At 41.9% G+C, this 23,196-nt stretch overlaps 1 protein-coding gene across 2 annotated transcripts in view; it reads right to left on the minus strand.

Moving 5' to 3' along the window:
* PGPEP1 (pyroglutamyl-peptidase I) overlaps positions 1-22,999 on the minus strand; it is a 65,092-nt gene extending 42,093 nt beyond the window's left edge. Inside the window, exons 1-2 of one of the 2 annotated variants that reach the window (XM_075864617.1) lie at positions 22,788-22,999; positions 21,494-21,546 (exon numbers count right to left, since the gene is read on the minus strand). In XM_075864617.1, coding sequence (XP_075720732.1) covers positions 21,494-21,546; positions 22,788-22,821 — 87 coding nt within the window. In that variant the 5' untranslated portion in view covers positions 22,822-22,999. The remainder of the gene's footprint in view (positions 1-21,493; positions 21,547-22,787) is intronic. The other variant, XM_075864609.1, reaches the window with a different exon arrangement.
* Between the last annotated feature and the right edge of the window lie 197 nt (positions 23,000-23,196).

Genomic DNA, 23,196 nt, shown 5'->3' on the forward strand with positions numbered 1-23,196 from the left:
TTCCAAGAGCCGTAATTTTTTTATTTTTCCACCAATGTAGTGATTTTTTGGGCTTGTTTTCTGCGGGACGAGACGTAGTTTTGAATGGTACTGTTTTGGGGTGCATGGGACTTAATGATTTATTTTTATTATGACTTTTTTGGGGGGCAATGGAAAAAAAATTGCAATTTCGCCATAGTTTTTTGCGTTTTTTTTTTACGGTGTTCACCTTGCGGTTTAAATTACATATTAACTTTATTAATGGAGTCATTACGGTCGCGGCGATACCACATATGTGTACTTTTTTTTTTTTACACTTTTAAAACCACTTTTTAATGGAAAAAAATGTATTTATTTTTTTACTGTACTTTTTATTAATAATCTTTATTTCACTTTGATGACTTTTATTAGTCCCACTAGGGGACTTTACTGTGCGATCTTCCGATCGCTGCTATAATGCTTTGGTATACTTCGTATACCAGAGCATTATTGCCTGTCAGTGTAAATCTGACAGTCAATCTGTTAGGACGTGCCTCCGGCGCGTCCTAACAGGCATATGTCCAGGGCAGACCTGGAGGCTTTTATCAAGCCCCCGGCTGCCATGACAGCCCATCGGAGACCCGCGATTGCATTCGCGGGCCGCCGATGGGTGACAGAGGGAGCTCTCTCCCTCTGTAAACAAAGTTAAATGCCGCGGTCGCTATTGACGGCGGCATTTAACGGGTTAAACGGCCGCGATCGAAGTAAACTTCGATCGCGGGCGTTGGAGCAGGAGCTCAGCTGTCATCAGACAGCAGAGCCCCGGCTCCTGGCTGCACGGGAGACCCGTGCAGGACTTAGGCTAAGCGAACGTAAAAAGGCGTCAGCCTAGCCTAAGGCCCCTTAGTGACAGACGTAAAAAGGCGTATTGGTGGTCACTAAGGGGTTAAAAGAATTAAAGCTATTTAGTCTTGAAAAAAGACGACTAAGGGGGGACATGATTAACTTATATAAATATATTAATGGCACATACAAAAAATATGGTGAAATCCTGTTCCATTTAAAACCCCCTCAAAAAACAAGGGGGCACTCCCTCCGTCTGGAGAAAAAAAGGTTCAAGCTGCAGAGGCGACAAGGCTTCTTTACAGTGAGAACTGTGAATCTATGGAATAGCCTACCGCAGGAGCTGGTCACAGCAGGGACAGTAGATGGCTTTAAAAAAGGGTTAGATAATTTCCTAGAACAAAAAAATATTAGCTCCTATGTGTAGAAATTTTTCCTTCCCTTTTCCCGTCCCTTGGTTGAACTTGATGGACATGTGTCTTTTTTCAGCCGTACTAACTATGTAACTATGTACTTGTAAAACAAATAGTAATAGCACACAAAATAGTTACTAGTTAACATTTCCTATAGGTCTACTTTATTTTGCATCTTTTTTGAGCATCCGTTTAGTTCTGAAGTGGTCTTGAGGGCCAATATATATATATATATATATATATATATATATATATATATACACACACACACACACACATATATATATACACATACATACATACACACATATATAAAAATCCACCAATAAAATCACCCCATTTTAAAAACTGCACCCCTCATAGTATTCAAAACCGCACTCAAAGTTTGTTAACCCTTTAGGCGTTACACAAGAAATAAAGCAATGTAGGGGAAATTTACAAATTTAATTTTTATTTTTTTTGCCTAAATTAATTTTGAATACATTTTTTTTCTGTAACACAGAAGGTTTTACCAGAGAAATGCAATCAATATTTATTGCCCAGATTCTGCAGTTTTTAGAAATAGCCCACATGTGGCCCTAGTGCCCCGAAACACAGACCTCAGAAGCAAAGTAGCACCTAGTGGATTTTGGGGCCTCCTTTTTTTAAGATTATATTTTAGGCACCATGTCAGGTTTGAAGAGGTCTTGTGGTGCCAAAACAGTATAAACTCTTAAAAAGTTACCCCATTTTGGAAACTACACCCCTCAAGGAATTTACCTAGGTGTATAGTTAGCATTTTGACCCCACAGGTATTTTGCTATATTTATTGGAGTTCGTATGTGAAAATGAATATCTACTTTTTTTCTGAAAAAATATAGAAATTTGTAATATTTACAAGGAAGAAAGAAGAAAAAGCACCCCAACATTTGTAAAGCATCTTCTCCCGATTACGTAAATACCCCATATGTGGTAATAAACGGATGTTTGAACCCACAGCAGAAAAATGATGGGGACGTATGGGCACCAATATGTAAGAAAGAAATCTATATGGGGTGCTGCAGTAACATGCAAACAAAATATGCACACTAGGAGAGAGGAAAAGGCACATGTACAAAATTGCACACACCCAAAAAACGGGAATGAAAAGACCAAACTTTATTATACCACTACATACAACCATTTAAAAAACAGAAAAAAATAAAATAATCAGCAAACCTGTAAAAATGAAAAAGGAGGCAAACCACAGACAGAAATCTCAAATAGGATTCCAAACGGGACAATATGAGCCAATATCAAAAGAATACAATAGCCATATAAATGTATTATGTGCAACTAGTAAACCTGGAAGGTAACCACATGCTGAAACACACAAGAATATAAAGTGCAAGATAATATCTATACCCCAATGAGGTGAAACTATAGCCGCATAAATATGAAACACACTCACACAAGCTTGGTGAACCTTGGCGGGTACAGCACTGAGCCACTTGGATTTTGCTGGATTGGTTTTCAGTGCCATGTCGCGTTTGCAATACCCTGGAGGGACCAAAACAGTGGAAACACCCCAAAAGTGACCCCATTTGGGAAACTACACCCCTCAAGGAATTTTCTAGGGGTATAGTGAGCATTTATACCGCACAGGATTTTTTGCAGAATTTAGTGGAATTATGCCGTGAAAATGAATATCAACATTTTTGTCCACTAAAATGTTGAATTTTCTCATTTTCACAAGGGATAAAAGAGAAAAAGCCGCCCAAAATTTGTAACGCAATTTCTCCCGAGTACGGCAATATCCCACATGTGGTAATAATTGTTTTGTTTTTTTTTTTTTTATAGAAATTAACCTTTGCAGGACTGATCCTTTTTTGTTTTTCCATTTTAGTTTTTCACTCCCTGCCTTCCACACGCCATAACTTTTTTATTTTTCCATGAATAGAGCGGTGTGAGGGCTTATTTTTTTGCAGGAAGGGTTGTAGTTTCTGTCGGCACCATTTAAAGTACCATATAATGTACTGGGAAACCGAAAAGAAACTATTCTTTGCAAGGTGAAATTTGAAAACTGCGATTCCTCCATGGTTTTTTGGGTTTCGTTATTACCGCTTTCACAGTGCGGTAAAAACGACAACTTAACTTTAATCTGCGGGTCAATACGATTACGGTGATACCAAATGTGTATAGTTTTTTTTATATTTTACTACTTTTACAAAGAAAAAAACTATTTGGTCGATTGAGCGGTGTGTGGGCTTATTTTTGGCAGGACGAGCTGTAGTTTGTATTGGTACCATTTTTTGGTACATGCAACTTTTTGATTACTTTTTATTTCGAGCTATGGTGACCAAAAAACTGATTTTGGTAGTTTAAATTTTTTATTACTTACGGCGTTCATTATGCGCTAAAAATTAGTTTTACTTTATTCTGCGGGTCAGTACGATTACGGCGATACCATATGTATATAGTTTTTATATGTTTTGCAGCGTTTGGACAATAAAATCACTTGTTTATAATATAATTTATTTTTTGTGTCACCATATTCTGAGAGCCAGAACTTTTTTATTTTTCAGTCAAAAAAGCTGTTCGGCCATGTTCACACTGATTTTTGACACTTTTTTTGACACGGAAACCGTGTCGGAAAACGCGCCGAGAATGCCTTCCATCGATCTTAATGGGAGGCGGAGGTGTTTTTTCCCACGAGCGGAAAAAAAAACCACTCGCGGGGAAAAAGAAGCGACATGCAGCACCCTGCTTCTCTTTTTGAAACATCCATTTGTATGCTTCCACTATACAGTAAGCTATCGATTATTATTCACATCAAATTCTACACTTTTAATAAAAGTTTTCTATTACCTAAATATGATCTATAGACCACTAGCCATTGTGGTTGCCTAGACTACAGCATGTTCCAAATAACCCAGCAACCAGCTGCACCGCGCTCCTCCTTTGAAACATCCATTTGTATGCTTCCACTATACAGTAAGCGATTTATCACTGTTCACATTAAATTTCAATTTTAAAAAAAAGTTTCTTTATCAACTACATATGCTCCATAGATATAAAGTATGTTTTTTTTTTTATCAATCTCTTATCTGGTTACTTTTCGGACAGTGTATAATTGATGCGTTCTTTTACAACCCCAATTTCTTTTATATAATTTTTTATAAGGTATTGTATTGACTGTCATCCTTTCTTTTAGCTTTCATGAAAACTAACTTGTTTTAAAATTTCTTATCACAAATGCTGTCTGTGACGTCACGGTCACACTTTGACCTTTCTCCTCTTGGCGGCTTTTTTCTTCCTGTGAACCCAAATACCCGATGATATAGAAGAAGCAGTTTTTGTATGTAATGTTAACGACCTGAGGAAGACGCTGGTACAGCATTGAAACGCGTAGCCACTATTGTTTTACAATAAATAGATATTTTTCTTATCATTTCGTCTACCACCGCCAGTATTTTCCAACAGCCACGTAGCAGCGCCTTGCAAGATCCTCCCTTTTCTACCTTCTCTCCCATGCCCCATCTTCGGGCGTTTACGTCTCTGACCTCACTTTGACATCAATGGGAGGCAGAGCGAGCGTATTTCGCGGCGTTTTTGCCCATGGCGCTCAATGGGCGCAAGCGAAAAACACAGCAAAAAACTGAATTTTGAGGCAGGATTTTCTGCCTGCAAAAAAACTGTGTGAACAGGGCCTAAGGGCTTGTTTTTTGCGGGACGGGTTGTAGTTTTTATTGGTAATATTTTGGGGTACATGCGACTTTTTGATCACTTTTTATTCTATATTCTGGGAGGGGTGGTCACCAAAAATAGTGATTCTGGCATTGTTTTCCCAATTCTTTTTTTTTTTGGTGTTCACCGTGCGGGAAAAATTACAATAGTTTTATAGTTTGGGTCGTTATTAACCCGGTGATACTAAATATGTGTACTGTTTTTTAACATTTTCATTTTTTTCCTATAATAAAAGACTTCTTATTAGGACAAAAATAAAACTTATTTTTACACTTTTGTAAAACATTCTTAAAAGGAAGTGTAAAAAGTATAAAAAAAAATTATTACCTGCAGCTCTGATCGCTGCTAGAATACATTACACTACCTAGGTAGTGTAAGGTATTCCAACTGTCAGTGTGACGTCACAGTCACTTTGACAGTAAGGCTGGGTTCACTCGACCATGTTACGTCCGTAATGGACGGAACGTATTTCGGCCGGAAGTCCCGGACCGAACACACTGCAGGGAGCCGGGCTCCTAGCATCATAGTTATGTACGATGCTAGGAGTCCCTGCCTCTCCATGTAACTACTGTCCCGTACTGAAAACATGATTACAGTACGGGACAGTTGTCCTGCAGCGAGGCGGGGACTCCTAGCATCGTACATAACTATGATGCTAGGAGCCCGGCTCCCTGCACTGTGTTCGGTCCGGGATTAGCGGCCGAAATACGTTCCGTCCATTACGGACCGAACATGCTCGTGTGAATCCAGCCTAAGTCTACGAGGACCAGCCAGAGGCTGGTCCTCATAGGCTTCCATACACGGCAGACCTGGAGGCCGTTGTCTGGCCTCCGGATGCCATCACAAGCATCAGCAACTCCCACAATTGCATGGGGGCTGCTGATGTGCTACAAACCCCCTAAAACGTGGTGATCGCAATCTTTTGCCGCATTTAAAGGGGTTAATTGCAGAAATCAGCGGCGATGAGCCGCTGATCGGCAACAGTGGAATGTCAGCTGTCGTGGACAGCCGACCTCCCGGTTCCCGATGCACACTGTTACTGACAGTGTGCATTGGGAACGACACAGTGACTTCCTGTCACTCTGACATGCAGCCCATCAAGAGGCTGGTCCCGATGGACTTCCACACACGGCAGACACAGAGGCCATTGTTTGCCATGCTAGCCATCGGCAAACCTCACAATTTCATTGTGAGGTCTACCGATGTGCTAGAAACCTCTAAAATGCAGCGATTGCAATCGATAACCACATTTCAGGGGTTAATTGCTGAAAAAAGCGGAAATGAGCCGCTGATGGGCAACAGTGGAGTGTCAGCTGTCGGGGACAGCTGGCCTCCCGGTGCACAGTGTCGCAGACAGCGTGTACCGGGAACCGCGCAGTAACTGTACTTCCTCGCGAGCTAAAACACTGGCCACCAGGACGTACAGTTGCATCGTGGTGCGCCTAGGGGTTAAGAGAATACTTTAAAAACAAAACGTTTTCAGTAAAGTCACAACTTTCTAAAGAGGACAGGTCAGCTCTACGGACAGGTCTGTTTTAGAAAATACTTGTATTCCCCATGAAATAACAATCCTGGAGTATCTTTTTTTAGAGCTCTTCAGGAGACCCGGACATCACTACCCATAGATGTACAGTGCCGTCAGGTACTTCTCCAGGAGCGGAATCCCTGGCCAGAGACTCGGCAACACTCTGGCCAGGGATTCCACTTCTTACGGAGCCATGATAGCAGCGTCAGCACTTGCCGGCCCTGCCTCCAGGAAACGTATGAATAAATGGACCATGCACGGTCATCATTTATTGGACAGTGTCAAAGTGTGTAAGGAAACCGCCCATTGATAAGTGGAATAGTAACACCCAGTAGTCAATTTATTCATACAGTTACAGAAGGAATAACGGATAACATCTATATTGTGATGTTCCTCTAAGAAAAGATGATGCTGAATTGTTATTTCATAATGAACACAATCATATACTTAAACCGACTTGTCAGAAGCCGGTCGCTCCTCTTTAGCCTCATACAAACAAATTGTTTTCGGATCCAAAACCTGCCACTATGCATCTCAATCGGTCCATGTATCCTATCTTATAACATATATCAGACCAATTTTTCTCGCCTCGGTCTGACATACAGCACCCCAGAGAGAAATGCGGACTGTAATATGCTCCGGTTTTGCCCAATGTATTGCAGCTGCCAATGCACATGCTCAGGTTTGAGGCATTAAAGGGGCTGTCTCACGGCAAACAGCAAATATAGTCAGCGAAAATATAGTTTTACATGGAGGACATTAAGATGAATGGCATGAGTCTGCCAGAACGCTAGCCGTTTTTAAAGGCTATGTAAACCTTAGAAGTTTTTTTTTTTTACTTAAACGTTATATTAGGCCCCATGATCACAACCGTAAAAACACTGCATAATCGCAAACCGTAACGCGGTCCACAATTACGCACCCATTCAGTTCTATCGGCCACGGACACCTTTCTGTATCGCTACGGATGGGTGTCTGTGCCATAGAAAATTATGGAACATGTCTGTTCTTTTGCATTTTACGGAAAAATGCGGGTCGTGATTATGGGCATGGCCGTGTGCATGGGGCCTTAGAGTGTTTGGTGCAACTTTGTAATTGGTTTCTATTAAAAATTATTTTTACTTTTTCAGATACAGCTTCTATGTATCCTGAATATATAGAACCTGTATCCTGTGCTGAAACCTGAATCCGTCAAATCAGCGGGATTGGTGCCTTCGGTAACAGCAGGTCCGGCTGGTCTCAGACACACAGGATCCAGCGGTTATCGATCACATCTAAGTTCAACTTAGATGTGATCGATAAGGGTACGTTCACACGGCCGTTTTTCGAGCAGTAAACTGCCGAAAAATCGGAAGCAGAACGCCTTCAAACATCTGCCCATTGATTGCAATGGGAAAAATGGCGTTCTTTTTCAAAATGGCCCATCGGAACAGAAGTGTAGGTCACTTCTTGGGACGTTTTTCATTGACTCTATAGAAAACAGCTCCAAAAAGTCCGTAAAAAAAACGCAGCAAAAATCGCGAGTGGCTCAAAAAACTTCTGAAAATCAGGAGCTGTTTTCCCTTGAAAACCACTCCGTATTTTCAGACGTTTTTGAGTTTGTGTGTGAACATACCCCAACAACTGGATCCGACACACAAGGACCCCCCCCAGTCATCGAAGCAGTCACTCCCGCTCACCCGACGGATTCAGTTTTTAGCGCACAATACAGCAAGTGGTCTTTAAAAGGTGTACGTATCTTTTAAAGAGGAGTTCTTCATTCTGGCTCATGGGGGGGGGGGGTCCCATTCGGGGGACACCACACTATATCGTTCACATGCCATAATAGGGCATATGGACTGGAGTTTTCTTTAGGAGACAACCCATTTAAAGTTATAATGATTAGTGCTGCCATAATTATTTAAAGTATGCCCTGTCAGGTATTACAATAGGACAGTCCTAGGGCTCTTTCAAAGGATGCAGGATGCCTGTATAAATATGTGAACTCCAGCCTTAAAGAGGCTCTGTCACCACATTATAAGTGCCCTATCTCCTACATAAGGAGATCGGCGCTGTCATGTAGGGGACAGTAATGCTTTTTATTTAGAAAAACAATCTATTTTTACCACTTTGAGCGATTTTTAGCTTTATGCTAATTAGTTTCTTAATGCCCAAGTGGGCGTGTTTGTACTTTAGACCAAGTGGGCGTTGTACAGAGGAGTGTATGACGCTGACCAATCAGCGTCATGCACTCCTCCCCATTCATTTACACTGCACTAGCGATATAGCTATATCACTATGTGCAGCTACATACACAAACATTACTGCAGTGTCCTGATAATGAATATACATCACTACCAGCCTGGACGTGATGTTTATTCAGAATCCCGACACTTCTGAATTTTTTCTGTGAGATTTCCAGCAAGGCAAACGTAATCTTGTTTTAAATGACAGTTTACATCGTAATCTCGCGAGATTACATTTGCCTTGCTGGAAATCTCACAGAAAAGATTCAGAAGTGTCAGGATTCTGAATAAACATCACGTCCAGGCTGGTAGTGATGTATATTTATTATCAGGACATTACAGTAATGTTAGTGTGTGTGTGTGTGTGTGTGTGTGTGTGTGTGTGTGTGTGTGTGTGTGTGTGTGTGTGTGTGTGTGTGTGTGTAGCTGCACATAACGATATAGCTATATCGCTAGTGCAGTGTAAATGAATGGAAAGGAGTGCATGACGCTGATTGGTCAGCGTCATACACTCCTCTGTACAACGCCCACTTTGTCTAAAGTAAAAACACGGCCACTTGGGCATTAAGAAACTAATTAGCATAAAGCTAAAAATCAATCATAAAGTGGTAAAAATAGATTGTTTTTCTAAATAAAAAGCACTGCTGTCACCTACATTATAGCGCCCATCTCATTATGTAGGAGATATGGCACTTATAATGGGGTGACAGAGTCTCTTTAATAACCATTAACCGGTTTCAGACACAGGACGAGAATGCTCGTCCTGAGCGGCGAGTACTTCCCGCATTAGGAAGAGCATTCTCGTCCTGTGTGACAGCCGTCCCTGTGCGCGATCGAGAGCGGGGCAACGGCTAATACACAGCCACGGCCCCGCTCTGACAGCGGAGAGGAGAGAAACATCTTCTCTCCGCCGTTAACCCTTTGAACGGCGCGATGAAATCTGATCGCGGCGTTCAAGGAGAGGGGACTGCACATTGATCGCGTCACAGAAGAGAACTGTGACGCGATCAAAGCCCACAACTCATATGGCCAGACAGCCCAGGGTCCATTGAAGGACCCCAGGGCTGTCTGAACATATTTCCTGTTGTTAGGGCATACTGACGTATGCCCTAACAACTGCCTGTGTACAATCAGTACACAGGCTTATTACTAGCATATAGATCTATGCCAGTACATTACAGTTACAAAATAAAAATCGAAATGATAAATCCCTTTATGGGATTTTAAAAAAAAGCTAAATGAATGTAAAAAAAAATGATAAATAAATATTAAAAAAAATACACAACACAAATTTTTTTATAATAAATAAACTTTTTAAAATATAAGTCCCAAAACATGAAATATAGACATATTTGGTATCGACACGACCGTAACAACCTGTACAACAAATGTATAACATTATTTATGATGATCAGTCTATGGTGTAAATAAAATAAATATTAAAACTGCTGCGGAACGGCTTTTTTTTCTGCAATTTCGCCAAAATAAAAATTTATAGAAATTAAACGATAATGTATTTGTACCAAAAATGGTACCTACATAAAGTACAACTCGTCCCGCAAAAAATAAAGTCTCATACAACTACGTCGTACAAAAAAAATAAGAGTTATGAGCGTCGGGATGCAAAGAGGGAAATCTAAATTGGCCGTGTCCTTAAGGGGTTAAACAATACTAGGATCTTGTTACCATAAAAGAGATCAAATTTGGTTTAAGGAAATGAGCACCTTATTTACTCAGACACACGAAGCAAGTACTTGGCAGCTCTTTCAAAGTCACGCAATCTGTTCATCTCTATTATCACATAGGGGGTTCATTTATGAAACGTTAAACAGCAAAACCGACCTTGTTTAGGCTGGGTTCACACGTGGCGGAATTGCACTTGAATTCCGCTGCGGACACTCCGCAGCGGAGCCGTTTCTCCATTGACTTCCACTTTAATTTAGAAGTGTTCGTTTAGACGTTGAGTAAAAGTCCGCTGCGGAGCATAGGCTGCGGAGCGGAATTTGGTGTCCGCAGCATGCTCTGTCTGTTGCGGAGCAGTGGCGGACTGGTTGCGGACTCATGGCGGAATTTCTCCATTGACTTCAATGGAGATTCTAATTTCCGCAATGAAGTCCGCAGATGTCATGCACATGTTATGTGTGCTGCGGATGCGTCTTGCTTTTTTAAACATGACATTTCTTCATTCTGGCTGGACCTATGTATTTCTAGGTCTACAGCCAGACTGAGGATGTCAATGGGGCTCCCGGAATTACGGGACCGTTGCTAGGAGACGTCAGTAAATAGTCACTGTCCAGGGTGCTGAAAGAGTTAAGCGATCGGCAGTAACTGTTTCTGCACCCTGGACAGTGACTACCGATCCCAATATACAGCAACCTGTCAAAAAAATAGAAGTTCATACTTACCGAGAACTCCCTGCTTCTGTCTCCAGTCCGGCTTCCCAGGATGACGTTTCAGTGTAAGCGACGGCTGCAGCCAATCACAGGCTGCAGCGGTCACATGGACTGCCGCGTCATCCAGGGAGGTCGGGCTGGATGCCGAAAGAGGGACGCGTCACCAAGACAACGGTTGGTAAGTATGAAATTCGTTTACTTTCACTAGGGAAAGTGCTGGCCCTTCTCTCTATCCTGCACTGATACAGAGAAGGGAAGCACTTTTCCCGCAGTCCGCATCAATTTACTGCACATTTTGGGCAGATCCGCAGCCGTATTCCGCAACCCGGATTAGGTGCGGCATTGATGCGGACAGTTGCGGAGGAATTCCGCCACGTGGGGGCATGCCCTTATAGCAACTAATCAGGACTCCGCTTTCAATTCCAAAAACACTCTGGAAAAATGTAAGCTGGACTGTGATTGTTTGCCATTGGCGACAAGACCCGTTTTCATATACGAGGGCCAGTATGATAAATATATATGTGTTTTGTCTGTTGCCATTTGTATTAGTCATGGCTTACGCTACAAATGTAAGACATGAATCCCCTGCTTCTAAAACGGATAAGGATACCGCACAAATTAGTAAATAAATCTGGTTTACCATAGGTCTTATTTTTTTTAGGCGGTTATAAAGCTTATATGTTTAACCCCTTCCCGCCGCAGCCCTTTTTCAGATTTTCATTTCCGTTCTTTCCTCCCCACCTTCCAAAAGCCATAACTTTTTCATTTTTCCGTTGATATAGTCCTAGGAGAGCTTGATTTTTGCGGAACGAGTTGTAGTTTTTCGTAGCACCATTTATTGTGCCATATAATGTACTAGGAAACGGGGAAAAAAATTATTTGTGGGGTAAAAAAACAAAAAAAAAAACAAAACAAAAAAACGATTCTTCTTTCAATTTTACGGAATTCACTGTGCAATTAAAACAACATGTTAACTTTATTCTGTGGGTCAATAAGATTACGGCGATACCAAATATACATAGTTTTTTTCTATAATTTACAAGTAAAAAATAACATTTATTTTGTGTCGCCAAATTCACACATACATTTTTTATTTTTCCGTTGATTTCGTGGTATGAGGGCTTATTTTTTGCGGGATAAGCTGTAGTTTTTAATAATACCATTTTGGGTTACATGCGACATTTTGATCACTTTTTATTTCATTTTTTGTGGGAGATTAGGTGACCAAAAAATAGAGATTCTGGAATTTACAATTTTTTTTAAGGCGTTTACCGTGCGGGTTAAATAATGATATATTGTAATAGTTCAGACATTTACTATGCTCTAGGGGAAAAATTGGATTTTTGAACTTTAAATTTTTTTAAAGAAATAAATAGCTTTATTTTACTCATTTTTACTTTTTTTTATTTATCCCCCTAGGGGACTTCAACCAGTGATCGCTAGATCACTTGCACGATATACTGCAATACTAATGTATTGCAGTATATCGTGATTGTGACAGGCTGCTATTAAGCCCTGCTAAAGATGGCCTTCATTAGGCCCCCAGGCAGCCATAGCAACCATCGCCCCTCCCGCGATTGCCACACACAGAATGCGTACGCTGCAGTGAATGAAACCGCTCCCGTTCGCATTCTCAATGGGGTTGTATGTGCTGTATTCCATCTCTGTATGTGTCGTTAATCGACACATACAGAGACGGAAAAAAAACGGCAGCCCCACTAGAGAAGTAAAAGTAAGAACAAACTAAAAAGTAGAACACGAGAATATAAATAAAATTTATGTTAACATATTAAAAGCAATATGATAAAAAAAAATATATATTTCATGACACCTTCCCTTTAAGGACGCAGCCTAGATTGAACCTTAAAGGGAAGGTGTCATGAAATTATTTTTTTTTGTTATCCAATTGCTTTTAGTATGATATTAAAATAAATTTTATTTATTTGTGTTCTACTTTTTTCTTACTTTTACTTCTCTATGGGGGCTGCCTTTTTTTTCTTCATCTCTATATGTGTCGATTAACGTCATATACAGAGATGGAATACGGCACATACAACCCCATAGAGAATGCGAACGGGAGCTGTTCCATTCACTGCAGCGTACGCCATATGTGTGGGAACGGCGCATGCGCCGCTCCCATACAGACCAAAAGGAAGCTCTTTGGCAGAGCGAAATCCGGCGCCGTGGATTTTCATGTGGACCGGAAGCCGCGGCCGGACAGTAAGATGGCTACTTCCGGCTGTGGCTTCTGGCCATATGTTCAAGGAAGCGAAGGCGAAAGGAATAGGAGCGGAGGCGGCAGGTAAGTTATGTTCGTGTATGTGATATGTGTTTTACGTTTGTGTAGGTTTGTGTTATACTGTCTGCTGAGCACTGTATCTAATCCTCCTACACTGCGCAGACGCTTAGAAAATGGCAGCACACCGTGTAGGAGGTTTGACGATTCTAACCCCCTCCTTCTCCTGGCACTAGCCAGCATAAGGGAGGGGGGATTGTGTGAGGACACTAGAGAGAGTGTGTCTACCCCAAATTTGCAGCATAAAGCAATGAGGTTGCTTTACCACATTGACCATGCTGCAATTTTGGTAAGTGCTCCCTCTAGTGCCCAGCACATGGAAAGGTTATAAATTAGAATCTAATTTATAATATTTCCTGACTTGTGGAAAAAGTAAAAAAATTAAAACAAAATGTGTAATCACTCAAATAATAGTTTAACTAAAAAAAATATATATGTATAATTGCTAGCGACACATTCCCTTTAAAGAGGCTCTGTCACCAGATTTTGCAACCCCTATCTGCTATTGCAGCAGATAGGCGCTGCAATGTAGATTACAGTAACGTTTTTATTTTTAAAAAACAAGCATTTTTGGCCAAGTTATGACCATTTTTGTAGTTATGCAAATGAGGCTTGCAAAAGTCCAAGTGGGTGTGTTTAAAAGTAAAAGTCCAAGTGGGCGTGTATTATGTGCGTACATCGGGGCGTTTTTAATACTTTTACTAGCTGGGCGCTCTGAAGAGAAGTAACATCCTCTTCTCTTCAGAACGCCCAGCATCTGACAGTGCAGATCTGTGACGTCACTCACAGGTCCTGCATCGTGACGGCCACATCGGCACCAGAGGCTACAGTTGATTCTGCAGCAGCATCAGCGTTTGCAGGTAAGATCGACTTACCTGCAAACGCTGATGCAGAATCAACTGTAGCCTCTGGTGCCAATGTGGCCGTCACGATGCAGGACCTGTGAGTGACGTCACAGATCTGCACTGTCAGATGCTGGGCGTTCTGAAGAGAAGAGGATGTTACTTCTCTTCAGAGCGCCCAGCTAGTAAAAGTATTAAAAACGCCCCGATGTACGCACATAATACACGCCCACTTGGACTTTTACTTTTAAACACACCCACTTGGACTTTTGCAAGCCTCATTTGCATAACTACAAAAATGGTCATAACTTGGCCAAAAATGCTCGTTTTTTTAAAAATAAAAACGTTACTGTAATCTACATTGCAGCGCCTATCTGCTGCAATAGCAGATAGGGGTTGCAAAATCTGGTGACAGAGCCTCTTTAAGGCTCAGAGCCCATTTTTCAAAATCGGACATTTCACTTTATGTGGTAATAACTTGGGAATGCTTAGACCTATCTAAGCGATTCTGAGATTGTTTTCTCGTGATACATTGGGCTTTAGGTTAGTGGTAAAATTTGGTCGATAAATTCAGTGTTTATTTGTGAAAAACTGGTAAATTTAGGGAAAATGTAGAATATAAAAAAATAGAATTTTTCGGAATTTAAACGCATCTGCTTGTAAAACAGATGGTTACACCACCCAAAATAGTTACTAGTTCACATTTCCCATATGTCTACTTTAGATTTGCATCGTTTTTTGAACACTTATTTTTCTTGGACGTTACAAGGCTTAGAACATAAACAGCAATTTCTCATATTTTTAAGAAAATGTCCAAAAACTTTTTTTTAAAGGTACCTGTTCAGTTCTGAAGTGGTTTTGAGGGGCCTATGAATTAGAAACCCCCATAATACACCCCATTTTAAAAACTAGACCACTCAAAGTATTCAAAACAGCATTTAGAAAGTTTTTTTTTAACCCTTTAGGCATTTCACAGGAATTAAAGCAAAGGAGGTGAAATTTGCAAATTTCTTTTTTTTTGCTGAATTTCAATTTTATTAATTTTTTTTTTGTAACACAGAAGGTTTTACCAGAGAAACACTACTAAATATGTATGGTCCAGATTCTGCAGTTTTTAGAAATGTCCCACATGTGGCTCTACTGCGCTCGTGGACTAAAACACAAGCCCTAGAAGCAAGGAAGCACCTAGTGCATTTTGAGGCATCTTTTTTATTAGAATTTATTTTAGGCAGCATGCCAGGTTTGAAGAGGTGTTGAGGTGCCAAAACAGTAGGAATCCCCCAATAGTGACCCCATTTTGGAAACTACACCCCTCAAGGAATTCATGCATGGGTGTTACCATTTTGACAGTTTTTTCACTGCACGCTTTTGAATTGGGCTTTAAAATTAAAATAATGATTTTTGTTTCCAATAATATGTAGTTTTGCCTCAAAATTTCTTATTGTCACAAGAAATAAAATACCCCAATTTGTCCTGAGTGCGGCAATACCCCATTTGTGATGATAAACTGCCGCTTGGGTCCATGGGAGGGCTCAGACGGAAAGGAGCGCTATGTGTTCTTTGGAGTCCAGATTTTGCTGGATTGGTTTTCGGATGCCATGTTGCATTTGCGGAGCCCCAGAGGTATCAAAGCAATGGAAACCCCCAAGAAGCGACCCCATTTTAAAATCTACACCCCTTAAGGCATTCATCTAGAGGTGTAGTGAGCATTTTGACCCCACAGGTATTGTCTAAAAGGTAATGCGCAGCATATGGTGCAGTGTGAGATTTGCAATTTTCTATATATGTATGCCATTTCAGTGTCCAATATATTGTGCCCAGCATGCGCCACTGGAGACATACACCCTATAAATTGTAATGTGGGTTCTCCTGGGTAAGGCAATACCCAACATGTGGCTGTTATCTGCTGCCTGGGCACACGCCAGGGCTTTGAAGGGAAGGACCACCATTTGGCCGACTGGGTATTTTCTGGTGCTAAGTCATGAATGCAGAAGCCCCTGAGGTACCAGTACAGTTGGAACCCCCGAGAAGTGACCCAGTTTTAAAAACTGCACCCTTTAAGGCATTCATCTAGAGGTGTAGTGAGTATTTTGACCAGAGACATGCACCCCATAAACTGTAATGTGGGTTCTCCCGGGTATGGAAATACCCTCAATGCGGCGGTTATCAGCTGCCTGGGCACACAGCAGGGCTCAGAAGAGAAAGAGGAGGGGGATAAGCTGTACGGAATGCATCAGGGTAAGTAAAACTGGGGTAGATTAAAAATCAAGGGATGTATGATACATTTTAAAACATCATACAGAGCCCTGGTTTTTCAGGACATGTGTCACATTGGTATATTGTGTCCTTCCTTATCCCCCTCTTATAGCAGACTTTGCACCTCTTTTGACTTATGCCCTTCTTGCCAGTTTGGGGAACTTCTCCTGGAAAGTGTTGTCCTGGTGCGATGCGTGTGGCCTCGCTTCCAGAAGTACTGGGTGTCCCCCCCATCCTGGTCCCTAAAAATTAGTTTCTTGATAACCACCTCTTGAAATTCAAGCAAAGTTCGCGTCTGGCCTGCAAATTGACATAGCACGTACGCATTGTACAATGCCATCTGTATGATGTGCACGGCCAGCTTCTTATACCACACCGCATGGCGGTGTAGGGCTTCAGGACTTGATCTGACAAGTCCACCCCTCCCATGTACCTATTGTAATCCAGGATGCAGTCTGGTTTGGGGGTCACTGTACTGGTACCTCGTACAGGTACATGGGTACTGGTGTGGCCATGTATTCTTGTCAATACAGGGACCACTCTCATCCATGTACATGACACACAATATGTTGCTGCTAGATTGTGCCCTGCTCTCACCCCTTCTGAGTGTTTGCCCAAGCAGAGTCTTAGGGAGGCCTCTCAGATTTCGTCTAGCAGTGCCGCATGCCGCAGTACTTCTTGAAGCGAGGCAGTTGAAGAGTGTGACGCTGGTATAAAAATAATCCAGGTAGAGTTGGTAACCCTGGTCCAGCAGTGGGTGCACCAAATCCCACACAATTTTTGCATTAACTCCCAGTAAGGAGAGGGGGGGGGCATTCTGGGGGCTGAATACTGGTGTCCTTCCCTTCATATATCCTAAATTTGTAAGTATACCCTTATGCACTCTCACACAGATTATACATCTTCACGCCATACCTTGCCCTCTTACCCGGCAGGTACTGGCGGAATTGAAGCCTCCCTTTAAAATGTACCAAGGACTCATCAATAGAAATACACTTCACGGGGGTGTATGCTTGGGAAAACCGGGCACTGAAACGGTCTAACAGGGGTCTCCGTTTATACAAACGGTCAAAACTGGGGTCATCTCAGGGTGGGCACTGCTCATTATCAGTATAATGTAAGAAGCAAAGTATTGCCTCTTTTTCTTTTTTTAGGTTCTAGTTCAGTTCTGAAGTTGCTTTGAGGGACCCATATATTAGACACCCCCATCAAACACCCCATTTTAGAAACTAGACCCCTCAAAGTATTCACAACAGCATTTAGAAAGTTTATGAACCATTTAGGTGTTTCACAGGAATTTAGAGCAAAGTAGAGGTGAAATTTACATATTTCTTTTGTCAGAAAATCCTTTTTATTCCATTTTTTCCTGTAAAACAGAAGGTTTTACCAGAGAAACGCAACTCAATATTTATTGCCCAGATTCTGCAGTTTTCAGAAATATCCCACATGTGGCCCTAGTGCGCTACGGGCCTGAAACAAAGGCCTCAGAAGCACCTAGTGGATTTTTCGGCCTTCCTTTTCTTAAATTATATTAAAGGCACCATGTCAGGTTTGAAGAGGTCTTGTGGTGCCAAAACAGTGGAAACTCCCCAAATGTTACCCCATTTTGGAAACTAGACCCCTTGAGGAATCCATTGTAGTTTTCTTGGGGTGCATGCGGCTTTTTGATCAGTTTTTATTCTATTTTTAGGTGGCGTGGTGACTAAACAACATGAATTCTACTATTGTTCTTTATTCTATTTTTTTTACAGCGTTCACCGTGCGCTATAAATGACATATTCACTTTATTCTGCGGGGCGATACGATTACGGCGATACCAGATGTTTATAGTTTTTTTATGTCTTATGGCGTTTGCACAATAAAATAAGTTTTGTAAAAAATCATTTACTTTTTGTGTTGAATTATTCTAAGAGCCAGAACTTTTTTTTTTCCCCCATCAAGAAAGCCGTGCCAGGACTTGTTTTTTGCGTAACGAACTGCAGTTTCGATCAGAACCATTTTTAGGTATATGCGACTTTTTGATCTCTGGTCACTTCACCTCCGAAAAAAAAAAAATAGAACAAACAAACAATTGTGATTCTGGCACGGTTGATTATTAATTTCTTTTATGGCGTTCACCGCGTGGGATAAATAATGGAATAATTTTGTAGTTCAGGCCGTTACGGACCCGGCGATACCAACTATGTATAGTTTATTTATTTTAATTAATAATAAAGGACTGATAAGGGAAAAAGGGTGATTTTTACTTTTAAAACTTTTTCTTTTCTTATTTTTTACACAACTTTTTTTCACTTTATTACTTTGTCCCACTAGGGGACTTGAGGGCAGGAGGCCCTGATCTCTATTCTAATACACTGCACTACATGTGTATTAGAGCTGTCAGCTACTCACTGACAGCAAGCATAGTGGGTCCTGACTGTCAGGACCCACTAGGCTTCCGTAGATGGCATCGCCGCCCGCTATCATGTAGCGGGTCGTCGATGGTGGTTTAACCCCTAAAAAGCCACGATCACTATTGAACGCGGCTTTTAAGGGGTTAATCAGCGGGGACACAGGGATCGGTCCCCGCTGTAGGAGCTACGGCAACTGCTGTACGAGACAGCAGCTGTCACAGCTCCTGTATGTGTCGGGAAGACGGCCGAAATTGCCGTTCCTCCCGTGACGTACTATTAGGTCATGGAGCGCGAACGATACGGTTACCATGGCCTAATAGTACGTCCAGGAGCGGGAAGGGGTTAACATGTATTTTTACCACACAGTGAATGCTGTAAATGCAAAACACAAAAAACTAAGGTGGAATTATAATTTCTTTTCAATCCCATCCCACAGAAATAATTAGTAAAAGTTTCTCAGTACATTAAAGGAGACATTAAACGGTACCATTAACCCCTTAATGACACGGACAATTTTCATTTTTTTCCTCCCTGCTTTCCCAAAGCCATAACTTATTTAGTCGACAGCCGTTTCAGAGCTTTGTTTTGCGGCACAAATTGTAGTTTTTCATGGCACCATTTAATGTACCATATAATGTACAGGGAAACCGAAAAATAATTATTTGTCGGGTGAAAGGAGCAAAAAAACAAACGCAAGTTTGGGGTTTTGTGTTTACGGCGTTCATTGTGTGGTAAAAACTACATGTTCACTTTATTCTACAGGTTATTACAATTACAGCAATAACAAAAAAATGTGTATATTTTTTATATTTTACTATTTTTATAAAAAAACGAAAAAATATTTTGAGGAGCCATAACTATTATTTTTCTGTTGATTTAGCGGTGTGATGGCTTATATTTTGAGGGGCAAGCTGTAAGTTTTAATGGTAGATGCGACTTTTTGATTACTTTTTATTCAATTTTTTGGGGGAGCGAAGGTGACCAAAAAACTGAAATTTGCTTATTTTAATTCTTTCACGGCACTCACCGAGCGGGTTAAATAACATTATATTGTAATAGTTCAGACTTTTACGGACGCAGCGATACCATTGATGGTAACTTTTTTTTTTTTTTTTAAGGTTACTTTAGGGAAAAATTGGCTTTTTAGAACTTTTACATTTTTTTTTTTTGGTACACTAAAAAAAAAAACCACTATGAACGAGCGATCGCTTGCACTATATACTGCAATACTAATGTATTGCAGTTTATATTGATTCTAACGTATTGCAGTATATAGCGATTATAAAGGCAGGCCTTAATAGGTGTACAAAGAACAGAGGGCCTTTATTATGTCCCCAGGCTGCCGTGATAACCATCGGCACCCCACAGTTGCATGTCAGAGGGGGCCATCCCCCTCATTCTAAAGGGGTCAAACAGGTGGAATTAAAGTGAACTTTGATTCCATCCGTTGCAGTAAAGTGTCGACTGTGAAACAGCTGCCACCCGCTGTGTACGGAGCGAGCTCAGTGCGTGAGCCGGCGCTATACTTCTCCTTAACGGCTGCCTCGTAAAGGTCATTAACGGATTAAAAACCACAGCTCATCCCGTAAAAAACAAGCGCTCATATGTCTATGTCAACAACAAAAAAAGTTATAGCGAAGAGGAAAAACGAACATTGGCTGTGAGTGTAACTACACTGTCAAACTTTTGATATGTCAGAGACATATGAAATGTTTGGATCAGTGGGGGTGCAGGTGCTGAAACCCCCACTGCTCAGCTCAGCGCTCCTCGTCAAGCTGGAGATGGCGCTCATAAAACGTCTTTGGAAGCCATCTTCAGGCTGACGATGAGTGTCGATCACAGCCGAAGGAACAAAGCGCTCAGCTGAACGCTTCTGCAACAATGGGGGTCTCAGCTCCCGAACCCCCACCGATCCAAATTTTTTATATATCTCTATGACAAATCAAAAGTTTGATGAAAGTGTAGTTACTCTTTAAAGAGGACCCGTTACAAGTTGAATTGGTAAACTGACCTGAATAGCGCGGTCTCCCTGAATACAACGCAGTTTTTATTTTCATCCTCCTCCCCCCGCATTCCAGAGATATGGTCCATTGTGGTGTTGGCTCCCTATTGGCTAACCTGCTTTAGTTAGCCAACGGGGTGGAGCTAGCTTCCCTGCCTCTGATGCTGACAAATCAGCATGAGGAATCTTGAGGGTAGTGCACTCCCTGTTGGCCAACTACAGCAAATTAGCATAAAGGGAATAGACAACAGTGTGAAATATCTGACCTAGTGACAGGTCCTCTTTAAGGGGTTAAATGATCATTCCTACCTTATAACGTGATCGCATATATCGCTAGGATATGCCATCACTTTATGATTAGTGGGGGTCCGACCTCTGGGACTCCAGCGCCGCGCTTGGCCACTCGTCTGTGCAGAGATAAACCGGTAAAGCAGAGCTGCGGCCCCTACATTCTCTTCAGGGGATTCCAAGAGTTCGGACCCCCACCGATCATTAAGTGCTGACATATCCGAACGATATGACATCACTTTATACGATGGGACAGGGCAGCATATTATGGTGAATGATCCACTTATGAATGTAGGTAGAGTACCTCATTCAATGCCACGTGCATAGATTAGGTGTAAATACATGCACATTTACCTGTACAGCCACCCAGCTTGCGTTTACAGCATGCTCCCCAAATGGACCAAATCCTGCGAAGACAGAATATACATAATCCGCAAACCAGAAGAACAGCAGCATCAATAAACATTTCATCTGGGAGATACTTATAGTATTAGAAACAGACTTATGTAAACTACAATGGATTCCAGTCAGTTAAGGTGGCTCCTAAACAAAGGTTTTGAAGGGACAGAAATATTTAAAGGAACACTCCAGGAAAAAGGTATACAGTGTAATATGCATAGTGTTTGGCCTAAAGGGTCGTGGAGCACGAAAGACAGAATCCTTGTGTCATCCACCGCCCCCTCAGCCCTACATTCGTTTCGACAAGAAGGAGAAGAACCCTGGCGATTACGTTGCAGGGGTTTTCACAACGCACCAAAATTCATATGAGCAGATGGAGAGGTTTGTAAATGGACAAATAACTTTTGTGGATTTGGAATATTAGATTTGACATGAAACAGACACATTACTGAATGGGCGCATGAAGTCCATGTAAAATGTGGGCGGGAGGCGCCACAACGACTATACGACACACTTCTGACCTGTGCCCCCAATGGAGTGCAATAACATCCGCTCGCCGCATTGTTAATCTATGACAGAATCATCAATGGTGCGAGCAGGCACAGCTGGTGACTCCATGCTGAAACGGTGGGCTGGATCGGCCGGAACGGGGGAAGGGAGGTAGTTGAGCATTGATTTTTTTAAATGTCACCCTACGTTAAGACATTGGAAGGGGACTCATAATGGCTGTCCAGGCCGTGGACTGGACAGTCACTTTAACTAGAGGTCAGCTTTAAGGCTATGTTCACACGGAGTTAGAGGGTCTTTTCCACAAGAGACAATTATTACATACCATAAATGTCTGAACAAGGGGGGGGGGGGGGCTCAACTGGAAGACCCTCACTATCCCCAAAAATACAGGTTTGACCTCCCGACCCTGGTATTAGCGGGCGTTCCAGCATTTAGACCCCACCAATGACAATTATGGCACAAGTTATTTGGGATAAACCCTTTGTAGGAGAATTGCCGTTGCATTCGCTCTCTTTCAGATGTGGGAGATGTAGAATAGACGATTGTGCTATAGCATCACATATTACGCTTGACAGCCACATTATAATAGGTCTATAATGTAAGGACATGCGGACTGCTCTGCACTGCTGGACGTGAAACCACTCATTGATGAAAAGATGTATAGTAAAAGCACAAAGACTAGCACGACTACTGCACCGTTATACTACTACGCCGGTCATCCCATCACGTCTTTACTCACCAGTTACAACTATACACGTGCTTTGCTTCTCCATACCCGTCAGTTCCCGTCCGGACCTTTCAGTCCAATGACATACACCACCCCGTCATCTGCCGCCCCTACCTCGTACGTGAACTCTCCTCAGGTGATAGTTGCCAACACACGTCACGTGACCAATCCAAAAGACTTCCCGGAGATTGCGTTACAAGCCTCGTTCAGAATGACTTGGACACGTGACCAATCGCGGGGATAGGAATAGAGGCGGAGTCTCAGTTTTCTATTTAAGTGTCGGCCATATTGAGCTCGTGTTCGTGCGAGTACAGAGTGTGTGGGAACGCTTGTTGTGCTGGCTGGCTGGCTGGCTGGCTGACAGGAATTAGAAATGCCGTCCTGGCCGTGTGTGCGGCACTTCTATTCTCTAGGCTGTGAA

Source organism: Rhinoderma darwinii, chromosome 1 (assembly GCF_050947455.1).
Source record: "Rhinoderma darwinii isolate aRhiDar2 chromosome 1, aRhiDar2.hap1, whole genome shotgun sequence".
Lineage (NCBI taxonomy): Eukaryota > Metazoa > Chordata > Amphibia > Anura > Rhinodermatidae > Rhinoderma > Rhinoderma darwinii.